The sequence below is a fragment of the Mesoplodon mirus genome, assembly GCF_964341445.2.
Source record: "Mesoplodon mirus genome assembly, chromosome: 3".
Classification (NCBI taxonomy): Eukaryota; Metazoa; Chordata; class Mammalia; order Artiodactyla; family Ziphiidae; genus Mesoplodon; species Mesoplodon mirus.
Genome location: NC_138978.1, coordinates 63,929,351 through 63,953,167, shown reverse-complemented (window position 1 = coordinate 63,953,167; position 23,817 = coordinate 63,929,351). Strand labels below are relative to the sequence as shown.

The 23,817-nt window shown below is 34.4% G+C and overlaps 1 protein-coding gene and 1 long non-coding RNA gene across 5 annotated transcripts in view; one reads left to right on the top strand and one right to left on the bottom strand.

Annotated features, from left to right (window-relative positions):
* The window catches only part of LRRC7 (leucine rich repeat containing 7), a gene marked incomplete at its 3' end in the record, with an annotated part of 502,056 nt that overhangs the window by 74,430 nt on the left and 403,809 nt on the right, over positions 1-23,817 (bottom strand). Inside the window, exons 19-22 of the mRNA XM_082614056.1 lie at positions 19,876-19,987; positions 19,483-19,663; positions 16,138-17,818; positions 2,597-2,716 (exon numbers count right to left, since the gene is read on the bottom strand). Of these exons, the coding sequence (XP_082470182.1) occupies positions 2,597-2,716; positions 16,138-17,818; positions 19,483-19,663; positions 19,876-19,987 (2,094 nt within the window). The remainder of the gene's footprint in view (positions 1-2,596; positions 2,717-16,137; positions 17,819-19,482; positions 19,664-19,875; positions 19,988-23,817) is intronic.
* Positions 1-23,817, top strand: part of LOC309800161 — a 163,957-nt gene that overhangs the window by 91,831 nt on the left and 48,309 nt on the right. For 2 of the 4 annotated variants that reach the window (XR_014293406.1, XR_014293407.1), the window contains exons 4-5: positions 20,072-20,142; positions 21,226-21,263. This is a non-coding gene — a long non-coding RNA (uncharacterized lncRNA). Of the gene's footprint in view, positions 1-20,071; positions 20,143-21,176; positions 21,264-23,817 lie in introns of all 4 variants that reach the window. The other 2 variants (XR_014293408.1, XR_014293409.1) reach the window with 1 other exon arrangement.

Genomic DNA, 23,817 nt, shown 5'->3' with positions numbered 1-23,817 from the left:
GACTAATCTGAGCCTTACCCTAGATCTTGTCTACTTCTTATGTTAGCTAAATATTTTAGTGTTCAAGGCTGGAATTTTCTATAACTTGTGGTAGAAAGACACTTATTGACAAAATCGTTGGTCATTCCTTCTCTGTTCTTGTTTCTAAGGACATGCCTTAAATGTTGGTGTTCTGTGGAGTTCTATGTCGTCTATCTGTCTCACTCACGACTCAATTATGACTTATGTTTTAATGATTGCTAAATTTATATCGCCAACTAAGATTTCTCTCCTGAACTTCAGGAAAATATAGCTAAATATCCACGAAAAATTTCCACTCAGATTTCCTAAAGATACCTCAAATCTACATCTTAAAATTTAAACTTCCCTCCCCTCCTCCACTTACACCTATTACTCTTTTGCTTTCCCATCTCAGTGAATGGCACATCATGACTCATACAAATTAGAAACCTGGGGATTAGTCTTGGAACTCTTAGCTGTCTCTTAGGCCCTATGTCCAGTCAATCACAAGATCACGTTGGTTCTACCTTTTAAGAATATATTGGATCTTTGCATTTTCTCTCTACCACCCGTTGCTTCCATCTACTCTCCCTTGGATTACAAGAGAAGCTTTGTAACTCATTCCGTGGCCTCTAGTTTTTCTGCTCCCCAATTCATTCTCTGAAAAGCTGTCAAAGTGCTCTTTAGATGAAAATTTAATGACGTCTCTCCCCTGTTTAAAACACTTCTTCCCATTTCTTTCAGGATAAAGCCCAGCATAATCTGGTTTATGCTTATCCTCCTAGCTTTATTTTATGCCACCCTTCTCGCTTAACTTTCTTTAATTTCTTTACTAAACTGGTGTCCTCTCCAGGTGCTCTCCTAGCTATCTTCACAGGACTATATCTGCAGTGCAGGATATTGCTCAATAGGCAGATGAATAACGTGTATAACACCTGCAAATCAGAATATTAACAATTATTTTGGGTAAAATAATTTGATATTTAATATATCTTTTAAAAAAAGCACTGAAGTATTTATCAAGGGAAAAATCACCACTTATGTTACAAAGAAAGTATGGGATTATGTAGTGTATATGTTATGAAGCACAATTATAAAATGAACATTTATGAGCTTAAGAAATAGAGTGTAAGAATCACAATTCAGCTTAAGAAACAGAACAGTACTAAAACTAATAACAGCTTCCTCCCTGATTCTACCCCCAGCCTCTCCTTTAGAGATAACCATAATCCTAAATTTATGTTAACCATTCCCTTATAAAAAGTTTTCTCACTCATATACTTATGCTTAAATAATATATTTTTAGTTTTGCTTGTTTTAGAGATGTATAAATATGTAACTCTTGATGTGTGCCATCTTCTGAAACTTGTTTTTCACTCAAACTATGCTTCTAAAGTTTATAGACATTATCCTGATTATAGCTAACAAATGTTCATTGCTGTAAAGTATTCCCTTGTGTGAATATTTTTTATCACGTTTCTTGTGATAGACATTTAGGCTTATCCAGTATTCTACTATTGTAAGTGTTGGTACCTTGAATGACATACACAAGAGTTCTTCTAGGATAATATCTTAGGAAGGCACTTATTGGAATGTTGGGTATATGCATATTCAGCTTTATAAGATAATTTGTTGCCAATGTGATTGTGCTTTATACTCCCACAAGAAGTATAGAGTTTACATTGCTCTTATACTTGCAAAGAACTTATATTTTCATACTTCTTAATTTTTGTTAGTCCAGTAGGTATAAAATAGCATTTTTTCTGTTTTTCCCTGATTGATAAAAAGGTTCAGTTTTATTTTAATGTTAATTTACTCTCCTGATGCCCTTGTATTTCACCATACTTTTGGTACTGTGTTATATGTCTTTTCATAATGATTTGTAGGAGTTTTAAAAAATATATTTGGAATATAAATCCCTTGTCCCTCATATATGTTGCAATTATCTTCTCTGTTATAGCTTTCTTTTTGCTCCCTTTATGGTGATTTAACATGAAGTATTACAATTACCTACTTATCACTGAACTTACCTCACCAGACTAATAAGTCCTAGAGGTAAGACACCATACCATATCTTATTCATTTTTGTTCCCTAACGTCTAGCAAGTACTCAACACATAGTAGTGCTGCTTAGCACATACAGTTGCTCACTAAGTGTCTGATGAATGAATGACAGGATGAATGAGTTGCTATGACTTTAGAAATGGTGAATCAATCTTTTGTGGTCAAATTTCATTTTATGCAAATTGGCTACACCATTCTGCTGAATCCAACAGAGTCAGAAAGTATACATTACACAATTTCCTGTAGCTGCACTTCAAAGGTGGGTGTCAGACACAAATAAGAGGTGACAGATCTTCAGAGAGGTGGCAGGATGTTGTTTATAAAAATTCATTACCAGCTCTGAGCATTTGACAATGCTCACTTTTCATTCTTTTCAATGCACTTACAGTTAACCAGACTCCCTATTGTGGGATAGTATTTAGCCTAAATCTATCACAAAGTTAGAAATGATGTTAAGACGCAAGATATGGATTACATATTACAATGGATATGAAAGATTCATGGTTTGTGTCATTAATTTGAAATTGGTTACCTTTTTAGTAATGGTGTCCGGAGGTACATCCCGCCTCCCAAGAGGATAAGGATTCCACTGGCCACTAGGAGATACATCTTCTTGTCCATTGTCTAAAATGTTGCTTTGCTGGGACGGGGTCTATTGCAAAAATGGTATGGCATTCTTTAGTGATGTAATAGAAGTTTATCATAGTTTTCTGAAAAGAGTCCCTCATGATTATGGTAAAATTAATTTTGTTTAATCACAGAAAAACATATATCCTAAACTGGAGGTATTATTATACACTATTTACGTGGTAAGAATTGTAAATTAATAGCTTTTTGGAAGCAGTGAGAAATTCAATTAAAATAACCATCTTATAGTTATTTACTGAATTTTAAAGAGAAGTTTAAATTTACAGTACTGGAATAAAAATAATCAGGATAAAATTAACCAATTGTTAAAAACTACAACATTTAAAAGTTGCTTCATTTGTCTCTTTAGTGTGATCTTACCATTTAGAATATAAACTGAAACCATATAATACATAGTATGTAACTTCCAATATTCCAAACCATAACCTAAAACAAATTTTATAAGGCTGTATTGATTCTGGGAGAATGTGTCTTGCACTAATCCAAAATGGTATTAACACTAGCATAGTGCGAGATTCGTGGCACTATGACATTATCTACAGATCGCTTAGAGGAAAGATTAACACATCAAAAAATATTGTGCTGTTAGAATTTCAGTGTAAATAAGGCATAATTGTTTTGATTCCAAATTTATTTATATAGATCATTTATGCATTAAAGTTTACACTCTTCATATATATTTTATTTTTGGCTGATTTACTGCTTATTATTTTTAACAAATAATAATACTCCTGTCTTTATTGTTATTACTACTAGATACTTTGGGAGGCTTCTGTAGTCTGACCTGAGTAACAGAAAATAATCATACATCATCAGAAAGATGGCCTCCCGTGGAGGGATACAGTAATGGGATATTTTTCCTGTCAAAGCCGATTAACTTTTTCCATAGGCTTTTTCCTCCTCTAAACTATGGGATATACAAGTACTGCTTGATTTCCTGGGGAATTCTTATGTGGTGAGATATTATACTCAATGTTTCCTATGCCATTTTCTCCACATGTTTTGGAGGATCCCTATGGATAAAGAAAGCCTGGTTAGAGAGTGTATGTGCAGCTCTTTGTGTGAAGAATGGTCCTCCAACCCTGGAATGAGGGAACTGGGCCATTCTTTTCATAACATGGCACAGATGGACTGCTTGCCAGGGTTCACCCAGTTATACAGAGTGCTCCTTCCTAATTGTTCTCCTTTAGAAAACAATTATATAACCACCCTATCTGCATTTTGGCTACATGCATTTTTAAAAAGCATTGCTTGGAACTATTAAAAAATAATATTTATTATGACAAGATTAATTAAACAAAATTAGATGAAATTTTCCTGGGGTCTAGTGGATATGGTGAAAAGTAAGGAAATAATTCAATTTTCTTCTTTGACTTTGGCCGTGTGAATTCCTTTTTCATGAGCATATCAGAAAGTATGAAAAAAGAGAAAAAAGGTGCTGAATTGAGGCTCCTGGGTTAGTTAGGAATGAATTTACATGTGTTTGTTTGAAAATCAAATAGAGGTAACATATTTAAAGTATATATTACTTGAAAATAACCAGATAGCTATTCAATGACATCTGTCTGATTTCAAGCATTAATTTTCTAGTCTTTACCTTTTAGAGATTAATGTTTGCATATGCCCACACACGGTTTTTCTAGCTATTAATATGATAAACTAAACTGTTAAAATTAAGCAGTTAAAATATAATTATGCAGGGCAGGCACTACTGGACAGTTTTCTTTTTGAATTTTTAGTACTCATGTCTTTTCTGGTTTGGTTTCTTTGCCAATGAAGTGGAATAATAAATATATTCAACTAGCTGGGTCTGTGGAACACAGATTTTTGAGAAGTGGTCAAAATTCAACACATATAATCTTTTTTTCCTCCATGTCATCTTCATTTCCATCTTTATTTCCTCCACTAAACTCCCTTCAGCTACTCAGACATGACTCCTAGTCACAGAGAGCAACTGAGAATTGCAAGATTCTTTTCAACGTAAAAGAAGGCTAAAACCCCTAGTCAAAATCCTAATATCATGATAATGAGATTCTTCATTAATTTAGCAATTAATCTCTCTCTTTTTAAAATTAGAATTAACAACCGCACCAATTGCTTTATGTTATAGGGCCCAAAGAGAACATAAACATGCAGACACGTGAAAAAATACTTTGACTAGACACCAAAATTAAAGGAATTTCCTGAAAGCAATTTCCTTTTTTAATTTCAAGAATGCTCTGCCCTCTTTGTTTTTCTGAAGTGAGACACCCTAGGGGTGACAGGTTTGCAAAAAATAGACCGTGGAAAGAGTTTATTAATGTTTGGGAAGGAGGAACCCAAAAGAGAATTATGTAGTGGGTTCACATTCTTTCTCAAAAGGAGTGAGTATAGCTATTTACAAAAAAATGTACTTCTGATAAACTACTCCTGAACTTTACATAAATGCAGTTACTTAGTTGTTAAAATTCTATGAAAAGTTATAAGGAGCAACTGTCACTATTGAATTTTATTATTTCAAGGGAAATAAGCAAATTGAGGTTCAATTATCTTTAGTACCACATTCTAGTTATTTTCTTTAGATACTTCATAAGATTAAGAATTAGTCTTTTCCTCACCACATATGACCAATTAAATATAAAATACGTGGAAAATCATCACAATATACCATTTCTTCAGCTTCTAAATTCTGTAGATCCTTAATATTTCAAAATAAAAGAAAAACTCGTCAATGTGATTTAGTGAAAAGTCAGAAATTATATTTGTTAAGAAATTCGGTAATGCTAGTAGAAGTTTTGCTGAACGGATGCTAATCCCAGAGAAGACTGTGGACATTTGTATATTTAACATTTATGATTTTGACTACTGTGAATGATCACAAGCATCTATTGGAAGGAAGAAGTAATTTCTAATTTGCTGAGACATAAATGTACATGAATATGTGTCTCTATATATCTGTGTATGCATGAGCATGTATATGAGTGTATGCATGCAGGTATGCATATGTGTGCCCATATGTGAGGATATGTGTATGTAGAGGATTCACATATATGAGTAAATGAGCTTAGCTGATCCAGTAGCTTTGCTCTTGACTGTTAATTAATGGGTGCACTGACAATTTGGGAAATTCACTTATGGCATTTAGTTGGAGGAGAGTGGTATTAGAATTTGGCACTGTTCAAAGGTCTTGGGATATATTCCTTAAGAACTCAAGGATCTATTTTGCTTAGTAATTGGCACATGGTTCACAGAGGGCATTACCACAGCTTCAAAAAAAATGTGTGAAAACAACTTTCCCCAAAGTATTTTCAGTGAAATTATTCTTTTTCTGCATATTTTTTGAAAAAAGTAGATTATAAAGACAAATATACACCAAGTTTGGATCTTAATTATTGTGATTTCACAGGGTTCAATCTGAAGATGGTAATGTAATGTCCAGATGATTTTAAAGCTAGTATTTCATTATAATGGTGGGGAAGCATCTGTACGAGTACTAAGCTTATTTTGGTAATTTTAATCACTGTCTATGAGGATTTATGTGGATTTACAGGCTGAAGGCTTTTTTCATAATTAGAAAGATAAGTGAATCCTTCTTGAGCAATAGGTAGCCAATAATAAATGAAGCAAAATCAGTAGACACTACAGGCATAAGTTACTCCAAGGTGCTGCAGAAATATTACTTTGCTTTCAGCAAACAAAACAAAACAAAACAAAACAAAACTGGAATTAAGTAAGTAACACTTGGAACTAGGGTGAACGAATGCATATCAGATATTGTTACTATTTGATCCTGAGTCACTTGCATAGGTCTATAAGAAAGGACATTAGAAATTTGAAAAGAATTTAGGTGCAAACATTGCTATCTAAACTCTAATTCAAAAGATGGTGGAATAAGTATCAACTAATAAAACAGATACTGAGGCCATCTTCTTCCAGGCAAAATTATATGAAAAGATCATTGAATACATATGTTTCCATAATTTCAACTTCCCTTCCTCTGAAATTGTAATTTATATTAGTGTCTGTTTCAATAAGCCAATAAGCAGTAGGTACTATGGTGTAATATTATGTTGGTAAAAGTTAAAAAAAAAAAAGAAAAAAATTATCAATTTCTCCAGTGTAGAAGAGACCACACTATTTATATTGGCAGCTGGACACCTGCAGATGGGGAGTTAGAAAAGGCCAGGGATTTCTTTCCCAGCCTTACATATCTCTGGAGCAGGAGTATTATGGCTGATTAAGTTGTGATTTTCTTAGGTTCAAAATCTTTGGTCTTTTCCTGCTACCAAACATATTTCTTGGTGCTACTGACTGCTCAGGAAATGCAAGTGGATCTTAAAGAGGGCAAGGTAACTATTAGCATTTATTAAGCTCAGCTGAATAAAAGAGCACTGTATCTGTAGCACATAGGGGATGATTTGGGTCATGATATATTTTAGATTAGTTATTATGTTCTACTTGTGTATTCTTTTCTCCATCCCATAAGATCTACTTTTCTGGATTATTGTGAAGATACTATAATTATGTATATGAAAGAGCTTTATCAACCATTATGAATTACAGTCTATGAAACTGTCCGATTTTATAAAAATTTGAGAAGACATCATCATATACAAGAAATAGCAGGGACTTGAGTGCTAAGCAGAGTTGGATTCAAATTCTACTACCATGCTAGGTGTTGGGGTTACAACAGTAAAACAGTGAAAATATAGTTGAGTTCTTTTATGTAACACATGAGTCTCAGTTTCTTCTATACAATGGTGAGAAATAATTCCATTCACGGTTTTTGTGAGGGTTGTGCAAAAAACAAAAAATTTAAAGTATCTCATGGTACTATGTACATGGTAGATTTCCAATAAATCCTAGTCTTTATTCTTCTCCTATCAAAATATTTATTTTTTCTACCATTAATCTGGATAATAAAAATGACAGTTTGAACTGACATTTTACAATATTATATTTCTCTTTGATAACATAAAATTTCAAGACATTAGCTAAGCTCAATCACAACAGAACACATCCAAAGAAGCACATTGAACCATCAATAACATCATAGGAAGTTGTCCTAAATGCTTTTTGGAGAGGCAGTGAATAAATGACAAATGAATAAATGAATGAATAAGTGAATGAATAAGTAAATAAATAGAGAATACTAATAATTTATAATTTAATAGCTGACTTATATGCCTTAGATGTTCTGGTTATAAATACTATTAAATTTTTTACTAAATTAGAGTAAGCATCAAAAGATGAAAATATTAAAGGAAATTAAATTTATTAAACTAATTTTGTGGTTTTCTTTATTTACATTCTGTTAATATCAAAACACCTTCTGTAAAATTACCATAGAAAATATAATTTAATATCTATAATACAGAAAGACTATATTTAGCTTGTAGTCCATGAAAAATGTACAGTACTTGACCTGGAATATAATAAATATGAAAAAAATAGAAATATTCAAAACACATAGCAAAATCTGGGAGAGTTTTTTCTTTTTATCCACATAAATATTCACTGTGTAAATACTTCAAGTTCAGAGTTCTTCAATCTTTATTCAAAAATAGTTATATCATTTAAGTAGTTTATTACAAATTTGTTTAAAAGAAAATTGAGAAAAAATTATTAGATATGTTTTGGTAGTCTAAAAAAAAAAATCCAAACCGAAAAACAAATAATTTGCTCAGTCAGGACCTCAGGTAGTGCCCTTTTGTCAATTACCATAATGGAGGGATGGGGAGGTAGGAATCACAAAAAGGTGCCCTCTCTGGGTACATAACTTGCAAGAAGACAATCTCAGTGTAACAGAGAAAATACAAAAATGTGCTCCTTTCTTCTAATTACAAGAGGTTAAGTCTTGCCAGCAGAGAGTGTGGAGAAAGGGTCTGGATTTCAGCCCATGAATGTTCCCTGGGGAGGGCACCACCTATACAAAAGTATGCTGCAACTCCATACCCAGTTCTTAACTGGTAATACGTGAAAACATTCATTTAGATTCCTTAGGACACTTCATTTATTCTTTCTAGGACACCCCAAAATCATTTACCACAGTACTTAACTAGAGATAGCCAGTGTTATCATTCAGGAATTTTATGAATAAAAAGATAGCTCCAGGATTTTCACAGGAGAATGAACAGTTTTTGTCAATTTTATCTACTGAAATATTTTTATTTTGATCTTACTCTATATTTTAGTACAATTCTCATGGCTAACAATCATTTAGAGGCTGTAATGATATCTTAAATAGCTGCTACTAATTTTTATTATCTTAAGTGGCAAGATGAAAGTGCTGTAATAGGTTTTTATGTATTTGTAAATCAAAGGAAAATAATTTTTGCCTATCTCCTCTCCTGGTGAGAAGGGTTCCAGGAAACTGAGCCTCAATCATAGGACCGGTTATCAACAGTTAATGGAGAATCTGAAAGGCTGCACCTTAAGAAAGGTTGACTCTAAAGTTTGGCAGAAAAACCAAACAAATTTTCAAATTAAGGAGCTATGCAGAAGAGATGTACCTGAGCCAAAGGCAAAAGGGCAGAGACTTAGATTGGAATCCATGAAAGGAAGTAGAGCATGGAGTAGTCTTGAAAGTGATTAAACATCCAGTAACCAAACCTGATAATGTTCCTGCAATAGCAGCAAGGTAGCAAAGTTGTCCAGATGCTTAAATGTCTACAGTTTACAGGGCTTAAACTCATCATTTGGGTCATAAAATCTTTTGGGGGCAATGGAGTAGTTGCCCTGTTTATTTCCATCTCTTGCTTTCTTTCTTCTCCCTTTTATTTATTTATTTTTTGGTGTGTATAATAAAGTATTGATGATAATTCGTTTTGAGATAGACTATTTCAATACTTGAATTACTATTTTTGGGGGGCCTGGATGGCAGCTTGTTTATTTATTTATTTATTTGTTTGTTTATATTGAAGTATACTTGATTTACAATATTGTGTTAGTGTCAGTTGTATGCAAAGTAATTCAGTTCTATATATATGTGTGTGTATATATATACTGAAATGTATATATAAATTTTTATATATATTCTTTTTCAGATTCTTTTCCATACTTGAATTATTCTTGGTTTGCAAGTTAAGGTAGTTTCCAAAAAGAATTCCTTTAGGTCATCTCTGTGCCCAACTGAGTAAGGTTGCAATGTCTCCAAATATAACTGTAATATTTCTGTTACAGATCATCTTAGAGCTATAGTAATAGTTAATGAATCGATTCTATAGGGTACCCCCCAAAACATCAGGAAATTAATATAGCAACACAGAGGTACCTAATTTATATCTGGAGAATAATTTATACATTGAGAAACAGTGCTTCAAGTGTATTACCATTTTTCAGACACTGAATATATCTATATTATCCTATAGATTGATGAGAAAATAGGACTAAAAACTAAGCAAAATAAGGGGTTATCCATATGATATAATTTCAAGGGGTTCAAGCAATAGCTTCTTTCATACCAAGATCTCTCAAATCTGCTCACTGTATTTTGAAATTCTATGATTGTATTTTAAGGGTTTGATTTCTATTCAATTACCAAGCCCTCCAGGAAAGGTATCTATTTAAGTTGTGATAGCTCATCTGTTCCTTAGCACAAATAAGTTTCAAGAACTTTTTGAACACTGGTTTTGTTAAGGCAGAAGATGAAAGCCCTGGGCATCTAAGAGGACATGAAGAACAGACTAGAGGCTCCAGTGAAAAGGGTCTCACTGATGGTCGTGTGCTGGAGCCGACTTGTACTAGCTCATGAGAGCTGACTATTCTCAGTCCCAATTCTGAGTTCATTGATGTCAAATTACTACTTTGAAATTGGCCAGAGAGGGAGTGCTTTATCACTGACATAGGTAAACACCATAAATCAGTCATTTTTCTCCCTGGAGAGAGTTACCTACACAATACTGGTCCTGTAACAGGAGACTGAGGACAAGGAAAATAATTTTCAAAAGTTTTCAATTAAGTTAGCTTTTTTTTTTTCCCCCAAAGTGATCATGGGTGATAAAAAAGCTGTGAATTTAAATGTCTCTTTAATTTTATTACTCTCCTCAGAGTAGGAAGCAAACTATACAGAGTTAGGGGCTGTTATTAAGGCTAATTTGACAATAAAACATGAGTTTGTGGTCTTATAACACTCACTTTTCTGGGATGGGAGTTTGCTCCATATGTTCATTAATTTGATTAATAGAAGAGTGTTTGGAGGCTACCATCATTTTGTTATCCTTATTTTTGCATTGCTTTTTTTTTTGTAAAAACTTACTAGGTTAATGACTACATTAATAATATAGTCATAATGACATATTGTGTGAAAATGACTCATTAGTTTCCATCGAAAGGTAACTAAGAGTGCATTAGTCAATTTAAACAGGTAAAATGTGTATTCTCTGTTTTGCCTGAATAAAACAAGCAGAAACGGTCCTTTGACAATGGAAATGTTTCCTCTTACAGTATATTCTCTTTCAAATAAGCCTATATTTTCATTTAAAATCATGTGAACTTTCCACTTTTCCATTAACCCAGGATGAGTAAAAAGTTGCTAGCTAAGCTACAAATTTGTTTCTCATGTTTTACTTCTGCGTAATATTTCCTACAAAAAAAAAATGGGCTAAAGAAGTATTTAGAAGTGCCAAACACTTAATTTTCATTCTAATTTAGAACTCCATGTCTTTTCCAAAGGAATCAACTGAAATCCAATAATAATTTCTTTGTGTGTGTGTCTCTTTGTTTTGTTCTTTTATTTTTATTATTTCTTTCACTTCATGAGGATTAAAACTGTAGTTCACATCCATTCTCAATCTCAGCTCTTGTACTCAACCAGCATTTATTTAATCTTTTCTTCTGAGAATTCCTTACTTATAGCTAGTTCACTGGTACATTTAAGGCTTAGATTAATTGACCATAACTGTGTGGGTTTATTTCTCAGCTGTCTATTATGTTCCATTGATCTATGTGTCTGGTTTTATGCCAGTGCCATCCAGTAATAATTTCTAGTTCTGTTCTCAGAATGCATCAGCAAGAGAATAATAGGGTGGTCTCCAAAAAAGTAAAAAAAAAAAAAAAAAAAAGGTATATATCAATACATACATATACACACACAAAAGAAAGAGAAGCAAAGAATAAAAGAAAATGAATAATAAGAAAAAATGAGTCTTAAAGCAACACAAAAAGCCATGTACCTGCTCAATCCAAAAAGTAAAGCTGTTAAGCAGGAACCTGATAATCAATCTAGCTATAAATATTCATTCAGCAGCTAAGAGTTTGGGCTCTACATTGTTTGCCCTTGTGCTTTTTGGACTCCTGAGAGTCTATAAGCAGGGCCGTATGTACAGCCCAAACACATTACGTGAACAAACAACATTAATTGGCTTTGGTATGCTGACACATGTAGGGCAGTCCATACTTACTTTCTGAAGAGGTAGTTCTTGTAGATCAAATTTAGACTTAGTCTGCAAGTTTAAAGTCATGCTTCTGCCTGCATGCATTGCTGAAATACCTCCATAGGGCAGCATGCCAAGGTTAACTGTGCTGTGTTTGTAAGCAGCATTCTGAGTAGAGGAAATAATCATGTGACAGGATGTGAACACATGCTCAACAAACTGATTATTACATGAACATGTTTAAGTTTATAACATTTAACTTTAAGCAGGCAAACAGTAACTTTCCTTTTTAAACATGCACTTGATCAGACAGAAGCATACAGTAAACAGTGTTAGTTATGCACATAATGAGTACCATCCAAAACTACAGAAAAGACAAAAAGCAAAGATAACATTCATTTTACATTTGGTGCTAACTCAAAGGCATAAAATCTATCTCTTATATATCATGATTGTAGTGACTTTGGACAAATGTTCATCAGTGGCGGTCTATTAATTCAAAAATTTCAAACAGCAAGGTCTTAATCAAATTTTGTCAGCTGCAAATCTCATGGTCTCTTTCACATTGTAAGATTAGCACATACAAATTAGCTTAGCTTATAATTCTGCCTTAAAACTAATACACTGAAAAGTTAAAGCCAAAATCAGTTGCTTTTATCTCTCTGTCTATAGGCATAATTATGGCAACTCAGAAAAAAAGAGCTCATCAAAAAATCATACAATCTGACCAGTGGATGATTGAATTTGCTTATTAGTTTAGTTAAACCAGTCAACTTGTATGTGAATCCAAATATTCTAACTTTTTTGTTGTTTCTTAAAAATTACATTTTAAACTGGAAAAATTTCATAATGAAACTAAAGGAACTATGATTTGAACTATTGATGCTATTTATCTGATATACCTAGATACCTATAGAACATTCTAGTGATATTTGCATTGTAGCTACCCTTCAGTAGGTGCATCTAAAGTTATTCCAAGTGTCTGATAAGTAGTTTGTTTTTTTCTGCAGAACTTCATTTAAAAATTAAAACATTTTGTATACCATGTCATCAAATAGTTTCCATCAGTACAATCTCTACTTTCCACCTATCATGGACATGTAATAATTGACAGCATTTGGCCCTTTTAAGTAATTCTCTTAATTTGGAAAAAAAAATCTACAGAAGTTAACTTAGTATACTTTTAAAAATTGAATATTATTGAACATTAACAGCAGGCAGCTATTCTATTCTGAGGGCATTATTTGCAAAGAAGTGATTTTTAGCACCAGAATTCCATCAACTGAAAGACTATTATACTCCTGATGGTGTGCTGTCTACTAATCATATTTATTATGGATCCCTGATTATTTCATCCAGAGATTTTTTTTTCATTGTCACCATGCCAAAACTGAAAAGGACACTGAATATTTCAATCTAGCACTTGAATGATTCCTTAAGGGTTAAAATGACTCCAGTCTAGTGCTCTCTCAGCTCCTATGGAAGAGTAGCAGTCTTAGACATATGGGTTCATGTTTTCATTTATCTCAGTCAAATGGGGCTATATAGTGGAAGCATGAGCCTTGAGATAAAACTAAAGGAGAAAACAAGCATCTTTAATCTAGAGTAGTACTTGGAGCTGCCTCTCCAAGGTCAACACCGAGCAAGATCTTTAACCAACATTACGTAGAACACTTAAGCTTATCCAATGTCCAGGCTTCTAGGCAGTTCTCTTTTATAAGGAATGGACAAAGATCTTGTAGTTTCTAGTGTAACTATTTGATTTCCAGGGTTCAAATCACTCAACTAAATTTCACTGGAGGAAGCACACTGTGTCTGGGGCAATCTGACTTTGGGTAGAATGTTAAGAACAACAGTACAGAACTATTTTTACATAACAACTCTGTGTTCCAGCACCCTGAATTTATCTTGCTTTAAGTTTTAAGAAAGATACAGCCTGAATAGCTCAGTAACTCAATTTAGAGAGGGAAAGAAAAGTTACTTGGAGAAAAGAGGAAGAGCTTTCAAGATTTGATAGCTTGAAGCAATATTCTAAGGTAATTTAATTTCATGGAATTAAATGAGAAGCTATTGAATATACATTGAAATTGCTCTGAAAAATGAAAGACAGACTGAGGGAATTATAAAGACGGAGGATATGTGAAGACTAATTAAAAAGAGAGGTATTGTCACAGTAATGGAAAAATACATACAAATTTACTTTTAGTTATCTGGATCTGGAACAGGCAGGGCCTCCAGACTTCTGCTGATCCAAATCCCCCTTCCCCAGTCCTATTTTCCTCCCTCCAAATTCCTGCTCCAACTAGAGGGGTCACCTACTTTTCAGTAGCTCTGATCAAAGGAAAGGAACCATTTATTTGGGAAACCAGTAAATAAATGATGGTACCAAGTGCTTAAAATTTTGTCTTTTCTTTTTCATGCTTTGTTTTCACTCACTCCTCTGTTGCCTCAAATTACTAGTCATTGTATATATGCTCCAAAAAGCTTCTTATAACCTTTCTTGGCTAGTTCATCTTACCCTGTTACGTATGGTCGTGTCTACACGAGGCCAGAGTTCCCAAACTGTACTGTTTTATTTGGCCCCAAATATTTTCGCCCTCCAAGTTATCTGTCTACATGGAGGGTATAACTTGAGGTAAGGCATGGTGACAACCGACCAGGTGTCTCCCACTGACAGCCAGTCATGAGGCTTTGATGAGGCTCCCTTCAATGGGACTGAGCACACCTATTTGAAACAGACATTCTGATGAAATACTTTGCAAGGCAGAACCAGTTTCCACATTGAGAAACTAATACCCACACCCACACTTATTAGTTCACTCTTTCCCTATAAATAATTGTTTTCTTGTCATGTAGACACGACCTACAAACAATATAATTATTTTAAAAGAGTACACCTGAAAACATAAAATTCAGCATTAAGAAAATATATAATAAATTCAGTGACCTGTGTTTTTAGCAGGACACCAAATAAAATAAAACTATTGAGTGAAACATTCTAATGGTATATTATTACCCAGATCCCCAATTTACACTGAGCATTTAAATCTAGAAAATGAGAACAAAAGGCCCTATTTTCACAAAAAGGACTTTTAAGATTCTAAGGTCAATGCAGAGTACACAAAGCCCTCTACACCAAAGCCGCAAAGTATCAATACACTCAATGGTGATGGTCAATTGATCATAGTTCTAGAAAATGCAGACTTCTCTTGAGAGATACAAACAACAACAAAAAGTAATTCTAGGCCTTATACAAGTTTTTTTGTTTGTTTTTTTTTTTTGCTCTCCTCAATTGCTATGCATTTCATGATTTGTTGTGATTCAATTTTTAGCTGCATTGGGATTAATGTCCCCCCCCCCCTTTTTTGCTGCAATATACACACTAATTTGTACGTTTGTATTCTTTATAAAGACATCATCTATTTTTGTTGTCTGTAGTATGATTTGAATTTAACCATTTCTTTCTATATGAAAAACAACATTCTAAATGGCAGGATTTCATTGAGTAAAATAATGTGTATGAGGGCATTCAATCTCTGCTTATTTTATTTTTCTGTTTCTTGCTGAGAAGATTATTGCTCATTAGAAGTAATAACTTTAGTAGTCCCATAGCAGTAACTATATGCAAATTGTATAAACAAATTAGGTCTGATTTTAATATAAGTGAGTCTGTGCAGAAAGGGGTAGAATACTCACTTTTTATAGATTCAATAAAAATCATACTCTTTAGGTCACTAGAGAACAGTTTTGTGTCCTAGGAGATGCATTTTGCCTTAATGGCTAGAAAGCAATTGAAGCACTATCCCATATAACAGAGTCAAATTCTTTCTTACTAACCATATTTAGGATAGTTTTGATAAATAATTCACCTGTACATTATGAACTCTCAAAGAGCATCAAACAGTATCCATGAAAAACTATTATGATCAATTTCCCCACAATATAAAGATAAATAAAATGCTGATCATCTATTCATTCATGTAGTTCATGCTTCACTACATGTGCTTAGAAATGCCAATAAAGTAAAACTAAAGGCAGGAGGGATATTCTTACAGAGAAATGCCAAACATACCCTGTCTAACCTTCTAGCTTCTATATGTCTAAGCAGCTGTTGTCTCCAGTCTGCAGGCATTTTACCACAGCTCTCCTCTCCCTTCACAGGAGTAGGCCTCGTCTTTATATCACTGTTATCTGATGGCTTGTCACCATAGTTACCCAAGTTATAGTCAGATGGTATTTTTTCCAAAAGAGCTGCCATAGTAGGCCTAGCTGAAACTGGCCTGGTTTGGGAGGCACCATAACTCTCTGTACTGTAGCTTCTTGCAGACAATGGCCTCCTTTGGGTAAGGTTTTTAACTGGAAAACTTCCCGCCTGAGCTTTCACTTCTTGATATGAAGGGTGTTCATCTTCATACCTGCCATTCCTTTTCAGGAACTGGGACTCAGTCACTGAAACGCTGCTTTGGCGATCCAGACCTCCCCTATATGGAGGTCTGCCGTACCTATCATTCGGAGGCAGCTCATGAGGTTCACTGACCCTTCTAAACATGGCCATTTCTGTGGAACTTGCCAGGGAGTCAGCTCTTCTCAAGAAGCCTGCCCTGGCACCTTGGCTTGCAAACTGGGCATTTACTACAACATCCTCATTAACAGATGGCTGAGAAAATGAAAATATTTGCTCCATCGGTGGGTATCCTCTGTAAGCTCTAGGACTAACCAAATCCTTGGTGATGTTTTTGCCCGGCTGTTGCACGTACTCAGAATTGTGTTGAAATGGGGGTGGTATCCTCTTTTCAGCTTTAACCTCCACTGCTCCTTGGGGATTGAAGCTTTGGTCAAATTGATAGACTTTTTTTGTCATGGAAGCTTTTTGTTGTTGTGGCCCTTTACTACTTCCATAAGTGAGCATCTCATCATCCAGCATCGGGACTGACTGGCTTCGAGACATACTGGACATACCATGCTCTGGTCCTAACATTTTGTCAGGTCGTTCGTGACTTCCTAAGTGATCACTCCCAGAAGCATAGTTTTCTAATGGTATATTATAAACCTTGTATGTACCAATGTCAATCTCATCGATACTCTGTGACTTCTTGAATTTATTGGACTTGATGTCTTTCATTAGTGGGGAAAGCCTCTCTGTGCTTTTGCTAATTGAAATAACACCTTTAGAAGATTCTGGGCGGCAGTGGATTTGAGAAAAGACATTACTGAGACTCCTGTTGGGATTAGAATCATGATACTCCCATGGTACTCCTGGAGAAAAAGGACTAGGTATTTCAGCAGATTCTTTCATATGTTCTTTCCTTTCAGGCAGTGGGCTGGTGGTAGGGGTTGTCTCTAATTTGGAAGGGAAAGCAGTCCTGTCTTCAAAAGGACTAGGGGTTCTGGTCCAATTCTGCCAAGGATTGGAAGGAGGCACTTCTGTTTCTGGTGTGTGTCTGTGTGTAGACTGCTCAAGTTCCAGGGGAACACCAACAATCCTATCCTGCCTAATCAAAGGCCTGCGTCCATGAGAAGATGTGCTTCTAGATTTTGAACTCAGGAGAGGATTATTGTTGGCATTCTCGCCTGTGGTTTCCTCTGCAACAAACCCGGTGTTATCATAATGTGAGCCATCAGTCCAGTTGTCAGTGAAAGTGTCACTCAATGGCAGCCGGTCAGGACGCTGTGGTAGATTCCCTGGGGGGACAGCCTCCCGCTGGCTGAGCAATGGCTTTGCATCAAGAGGCTGTGGGAAAGATTGTGCAATCCTGTGAACACAATGGGAAGAAGGAACATGAAAATGAGGAAGATCTGGGTCTTTGCCAGAAAGAACAAGCAGGCAAGAATACCACCATCCTTTGTTCAACTGATCATTCATCCACACCTCAATTATGATTGACGATAGCATTATTATTCCATGTCCAAAAAAAGTCACCCCTTTACCCTGCTCTAACTTTTATTTCTTCTCAGTTATCATTACCTTCTAATATACACAGTTTACTTACCTATTATATGTCTTGTGTCCTCTGCTAGAATGTAAACTCATGAGGGCAGAGGTTTATTTCTCTTCAGGCCTAGCATAGTGCTTGGCACATAGTAGGTACTAAGTACATATTTGTTGAATGAATGAATGAATAAATGAGTGAATGAAAGAAATATAGATATTTTTAGTAATGGTCCTGAAACATGTCTGATAATTAGAGCTACCTGATTCCTGGTCCCCATCTCTGGAATTTCTGATTCAGTACATTTCCAAACTATTAGTTGAGAGTACATTTCTTATCAATGCTTCTTATATCTAATGAACCCAAGTTGTCTTCAAATAACATATTTGAGGGACAGGTATTGGAAGACATTAAACCCATTGTATAGTGTATGCATTCACATATCTTTTTCTAGAATGTAAATTAAATTAAATTAAATTAAATTATGAGTTCTGGTCATTGGCATGTTTATTCTGGTGACCACAGTGTCTCTACAAGATGCTCATTTTTCTAAGTTTATTCTAAACCGTTTCACACTAATATTGAATTATATATCTTTTATTAAAGACTTTTAAGTGCTTTTGCTAATTGGAAAAAAGTTCATTTAGAAGGCATCTTCCAAAAGTACCTAAATCAGTCTCAGCTTATATAACAAATAATAAATTTACAAACTGAAAGAGTTAAGATTTTTATCATGGGCATCAATGAGTAGAAATAGTTATCCGTCAATTACCAAAGAATATATTGTTAACAGTATTGACATTATCAGTAAATTTAAGTGAAAGTCATTGACTACCTATATCATATGACAATTTTTATTTGCTATTTGTACTGTGAAACATAGCAACCTGTTACAAAACAAGGGAATCAGCGCTGGGTAAATGCTACTTCACTGAGTCACTTTATTGACCTCCGTGGCTTTTGATTTTAATATATCTGTAAAATGGAAGTAATATAGAGTAAGAGCCATTTTGGAAGGATTAAATACTTTTACTTACATTCTAACTTTTCCAGGTGGTGATAAAATGATGATGATGAAGATGCTGATGAAAAATTTATTGAATGTTTACTCTGTACTTGGCACATTAGTGCTTTCCATGAATCTTTCTTTAATTCATAACACCATTTTGGATGGTGAATGCCCAAATGTGTCACTATTATGTACTAAGGCAAACACAATTTTTGATTTTCGATTAAAAATTTTTTTGGTTCTATCATCTCAACCTGTTAATGTACTACCCTCACTCCCGTAAACAATGGTTTTGCTGTGTAAAATGGATTTATCCACTCTTGGAAATCCCAGGGGGACTACATTTGCTTACCTTCCCCTCTGTCTTCTATGCCACTCATGTGCTGAATACAATCCCAAAATTAAGAAGATTCCATTTTTTAAAAATGTTGCTGAAAGTAAGCATTTGGGGACAGAAAAGAGGGAATTCTAAACACACCTGTTACCCCACAAAGAATTATGTACTGCCTCTTTAGCTGTTGTCTGCAAGGACCCCACTTTAACCCGGGTGTTAGAGGATCCTGAGGAAGCCTGGGAAGGCGAGTAGTCTGAGTAAGTGCCTGAGGAAACACTGTTATTCAGACAGTGAGTTTTGTCAACTTCAGACTCATCGGTTGATTCTGAAATGTAAATGGGAAAATATTATAATGCTGTGAACATTGACAAGTATAAACACAGAAAGGCAAGTATGAAAAACAGCATACCAATGAATATTAGAGATACATATTTATAAAATATTTCTATAGACTATGGTATATCATAATTTACAACTGGTGATTCATCATGCACATGCATTTGTGGCATATTTTCCACATCAGGTTCACAATGTTACCTTTTTTGTCCTTCCCTAGCAGAACAAGTTTGGGTGGGTACAGAGGGGTCTCAGCTAATGAAGGGTGAAGTTCCCCAATCCTCATTTCATTAGCTGGATGAACAAAAGAATCCTGAGAGATATAATAATACAGGACAAGGAAAGTAAACATTTAAACATTGGTTAACCAAGATAGCAATATCTTTATTTGGCTCAGATACAAGATGGGACTCCAGAATTTAATTCACCATGACGTACTAGGAGGAGTGAATCATATGTATCTCTGAGGTAAGCACTAAAATGTTTTTTTGTTTTTCTAATTTAAATGAGTCCATTTATTTAGCAGACATTTTTTGAAAGCTGTTTATATGCCTGGCACTGTGCAAAGAACTGTGGAGTTTCCAAAGAAAGACAAAATGTCACCAATGTCCTGTGGGAGTTTACAGTCTAGTTAGGGAGATAGATGTAACTCATAAAACACGACTGAATTATAATAAGTCATATATAAGTAATACAATACATAATCTATAACATATAAACATGTAAGAGTTCTAAGGGATGAACTCTTTTAAGAGTTCTAAGAGGGATATATTGCTGACCAACTAGTTTTTTTTTTTCAAATATTAACAAAGTTAATGCACAATTGGGCCCTATAAATACAGCTTTTACTGCCAATCTCCCTCTTAATTCCTACTGTTACCCAAGTGATCTTCTCAGTTTCTTTAGTTTTACCATGCATTCTTCCTAAGGTTTCTAGTTTTCTCATGATCAATCTAGCCTGCTAAATCTTCAATCTACATCCTTTCACTCAGTATAATGAGCAACACTGGTATAAGAATATAACTTTATGACAAATAAATGTATTTTAAAAAAACCGATGAATTTTAAACTTCTGTAACTCAAATTATTATTCCTGGTTAACCAGGTAGTGGGAGGACATTAGGAAAAGCAACATTCTCACTTCCTTCTAGGTATAAAAATGGCTTGTTTATGCTCAGGAGTAAGTAGTGATATAAATTTATGCACAGCAGTTATCTTTCTGTCTTTTCCCCTTAAACTCAATTTGAATTCAAAGAAGAATTTTCAGTTTTTTTCGTTCATTAGTACTTGTTTGTTTGAACATTAAGGTAATACATTTAGAAGTATTTTGTTAAATTGGAGAAAGAATACACTTGAGGACAAAATATAATAATGCAATGGTTCCTGCCTTATAACTAATTGGTTGGTAATATCAGAAAGAAACTCTTACTATACATTTTGTCTACCCCCGCCTGCTACCGCAAACATGGGTATATCTGACACTTAAAAAAATAATATTTCAGTGGGAGAAGATTGGAAGATCATCTAGTCCAATCCTTTCATTTCTTAAAGGTGGATTCTGAGACTCAGTGAGGCCCAGGCTTACATAGGTAAGTAGAGAAAGACCCCGCATACAGGTAGGATTCCTTTGGGCTCTAGTCCTATGATTATCCCTTACATTGCTGCCTCCTGGTTAGCTCAGCTTGAGCATATTAGAGACTTAAAATGCAGTATTGTATATATTTGAAGAGGAACGGAAAAGAGAATGGGATTGATGGAAATTCTGGAGATGAATAGGAAAATCTGTGTTTTCATGGATTTTGAAAATTATTTCAAAAGTCTAGCATAAGAAACTTTGGATAAAGTTTTGAGTTGAGAGAATAGAGTAAAAGCCTTCACACATCTTTAGAGACATTTATTAAGTAGAAGCATATGCAAGTTTGAGAAATGGTACTATGAAAGGCATAAAATATGTTAAGACTTTCAAAAATTTTTCAGTTACAAAGTCGCATATTTCTGTTTTATTACTGCTTTATCACTTATTAATCAGGTTGCTCGAGCAAGTCACTGTAACTCTCTGGATCTTATTCAATTTATCAATAAAATGGGGGTAATAGATAATAAGAATTAGTGCAAATTTCTGTCTAATACTAACATTCTATAAATATATAACTTATTTGTTGAAATAATATTTTAAAAAGGAAATATTCTTATGACATTTTATTATAGAAGTAAAAGCATTTTGTTTTAGTCAAAAACAAATAAACAAAATAGTTGTACAAGCACAGAAATGTAAATATAGTTAAGGGTTTCCACTACTTTTTTTTCCCCTTATGCCTTACACATTCAGTACTCGTTATCTTTTATGTATAGATCAAACATTTACACTTGTATCTCACAATTGTGACTGGAGCTCTGCATGGCAGCTATAGTTTGACTTAAATTCTAGTCTCTGACCCTGCTCAAGAATTTCTATTTTGAATTAAAAAAGAGCCCTCATGACTGGGAAGAATGATATCAGCTAATCATGAACTTGCATCTCTTCTCTAGAATTCTGTGGCCCTCCACCTAGGTAGAGGACTACTACTGAAACAAGAGTAATGGATTTACACTGACCCAGTTAGACTCTCTTATCTTTATGAGCAAAATAATGATGATGATGATGGTGGTCATCAGTTAAGAAGAATCTATTACCTGTCTACTATTGTGTTACTATGCTAAACACTATTTTATCCCTGTTGATTATTTAAATGATAATCTTATTTTTATTGTTATTTATTATTTTAAGTTGTTTATTATTATCATCTTTGTTTTACAAGTAAAGAAATGGAAGCTCAGAGGGGTAAGCTAATAATTCCAAGTCACAAGCTTAATAGGTGGTAGAGCTGGGATTTGAACTGGAATCTGTTCTTCTTGGAGGTCTTCTATTGGATACTGTATATGCTATATTGTCTATCCTAAGAAAAGCTCACTTCTCAAAGGGGCTTCACATAACAAAGTTAACTATCCAACAAAGGAAATTAATAATTGGCTTTGCCTGTATAAAATCTTATATAAATAGCTGGAAGAATCAAGTTCATGTTGGAAAAGTGGGTGAAACTTTTGGGACTACTATGGGTGAAGACAGTGGAAGTTACCAGTAGGGAATCAAATTTAGTGGAGTTCCCATTATAAGTAAATTGAGCCATAATTTTTTCTGGTGAGGGGACAGAGATTGAGGGGAAAGAAAAGTAAAATCTTTTTTTTTTTTTTTTAACCTCATTGCCCTTCCACTGGTCAAACTAAATCTTGGCTGATACTGCTGTAGTGAAAGGGAGCCTAAAGCCTAAGGTAGAAGTCAAAGGGGGAAAAAAAGCTTATGCCTGAGCTTTCGAGTCAAAATAAAGGCATTAATAAAAGCATTTAAGGAAACTTTCAAGGGTAATTGACTATTCTCTTTTTCCTGGAGAAAGATGTGATTCCTCTACAGAGAGAAATTGGACTGAGTCTCCTAAGAAATGGAAAAGTGCCTTCCTTTATGAAAGTGGTTAATGCAAGCTAGTGACTCAAAGAAGTATTAAAGGAGAATGTGGCAGGGTCTCCCTCTCTTGTGGATGGGAAAGGAATGGTCATTTACTGCAGCTTTCCTCTGTACCATGAACTGTGCTCAGAACTGTTATAAATATTTGTTTTCATCTGATTTCATCTCCACCAAAACTCTGAAAGACTGTTACTATTATCTGTATTTTTAAAGATAAAAAACCAAGGCTCAGAAAGTTTTCAGTGACTTGTCAAGGTCATACAATTGGTAACAAGGTGGAGTCAAACTTTGAATTCATGTATTCTAGACTTAAGTCCTTTCCCCTGTTCTGAAAACTGTGCTCTTGAGGCACTCACAGTGCTGTTGCTAATTCACAGGGACACATGGGTTATTTTAAATATTTGAGGGGAAAAAAACAATACTTGACATCAGTCAGATTCTGTAAGAACTGCTACCTTGAGGTAGCTCTCAGTTTCAACATTAGATTGCACACTTCTTTTGATTAATAGTCTTTGTGAATCTGGGTTTTTGGTGGTTGCTGTGATAAAAAATAATCAAGTGCCACTCGAAAATCAATGTGAAACAGAAATTAGAGTTGTAGTACCCAATATGATTCCAAGGTTTGAGAAGGTAGGTGGTGTCCA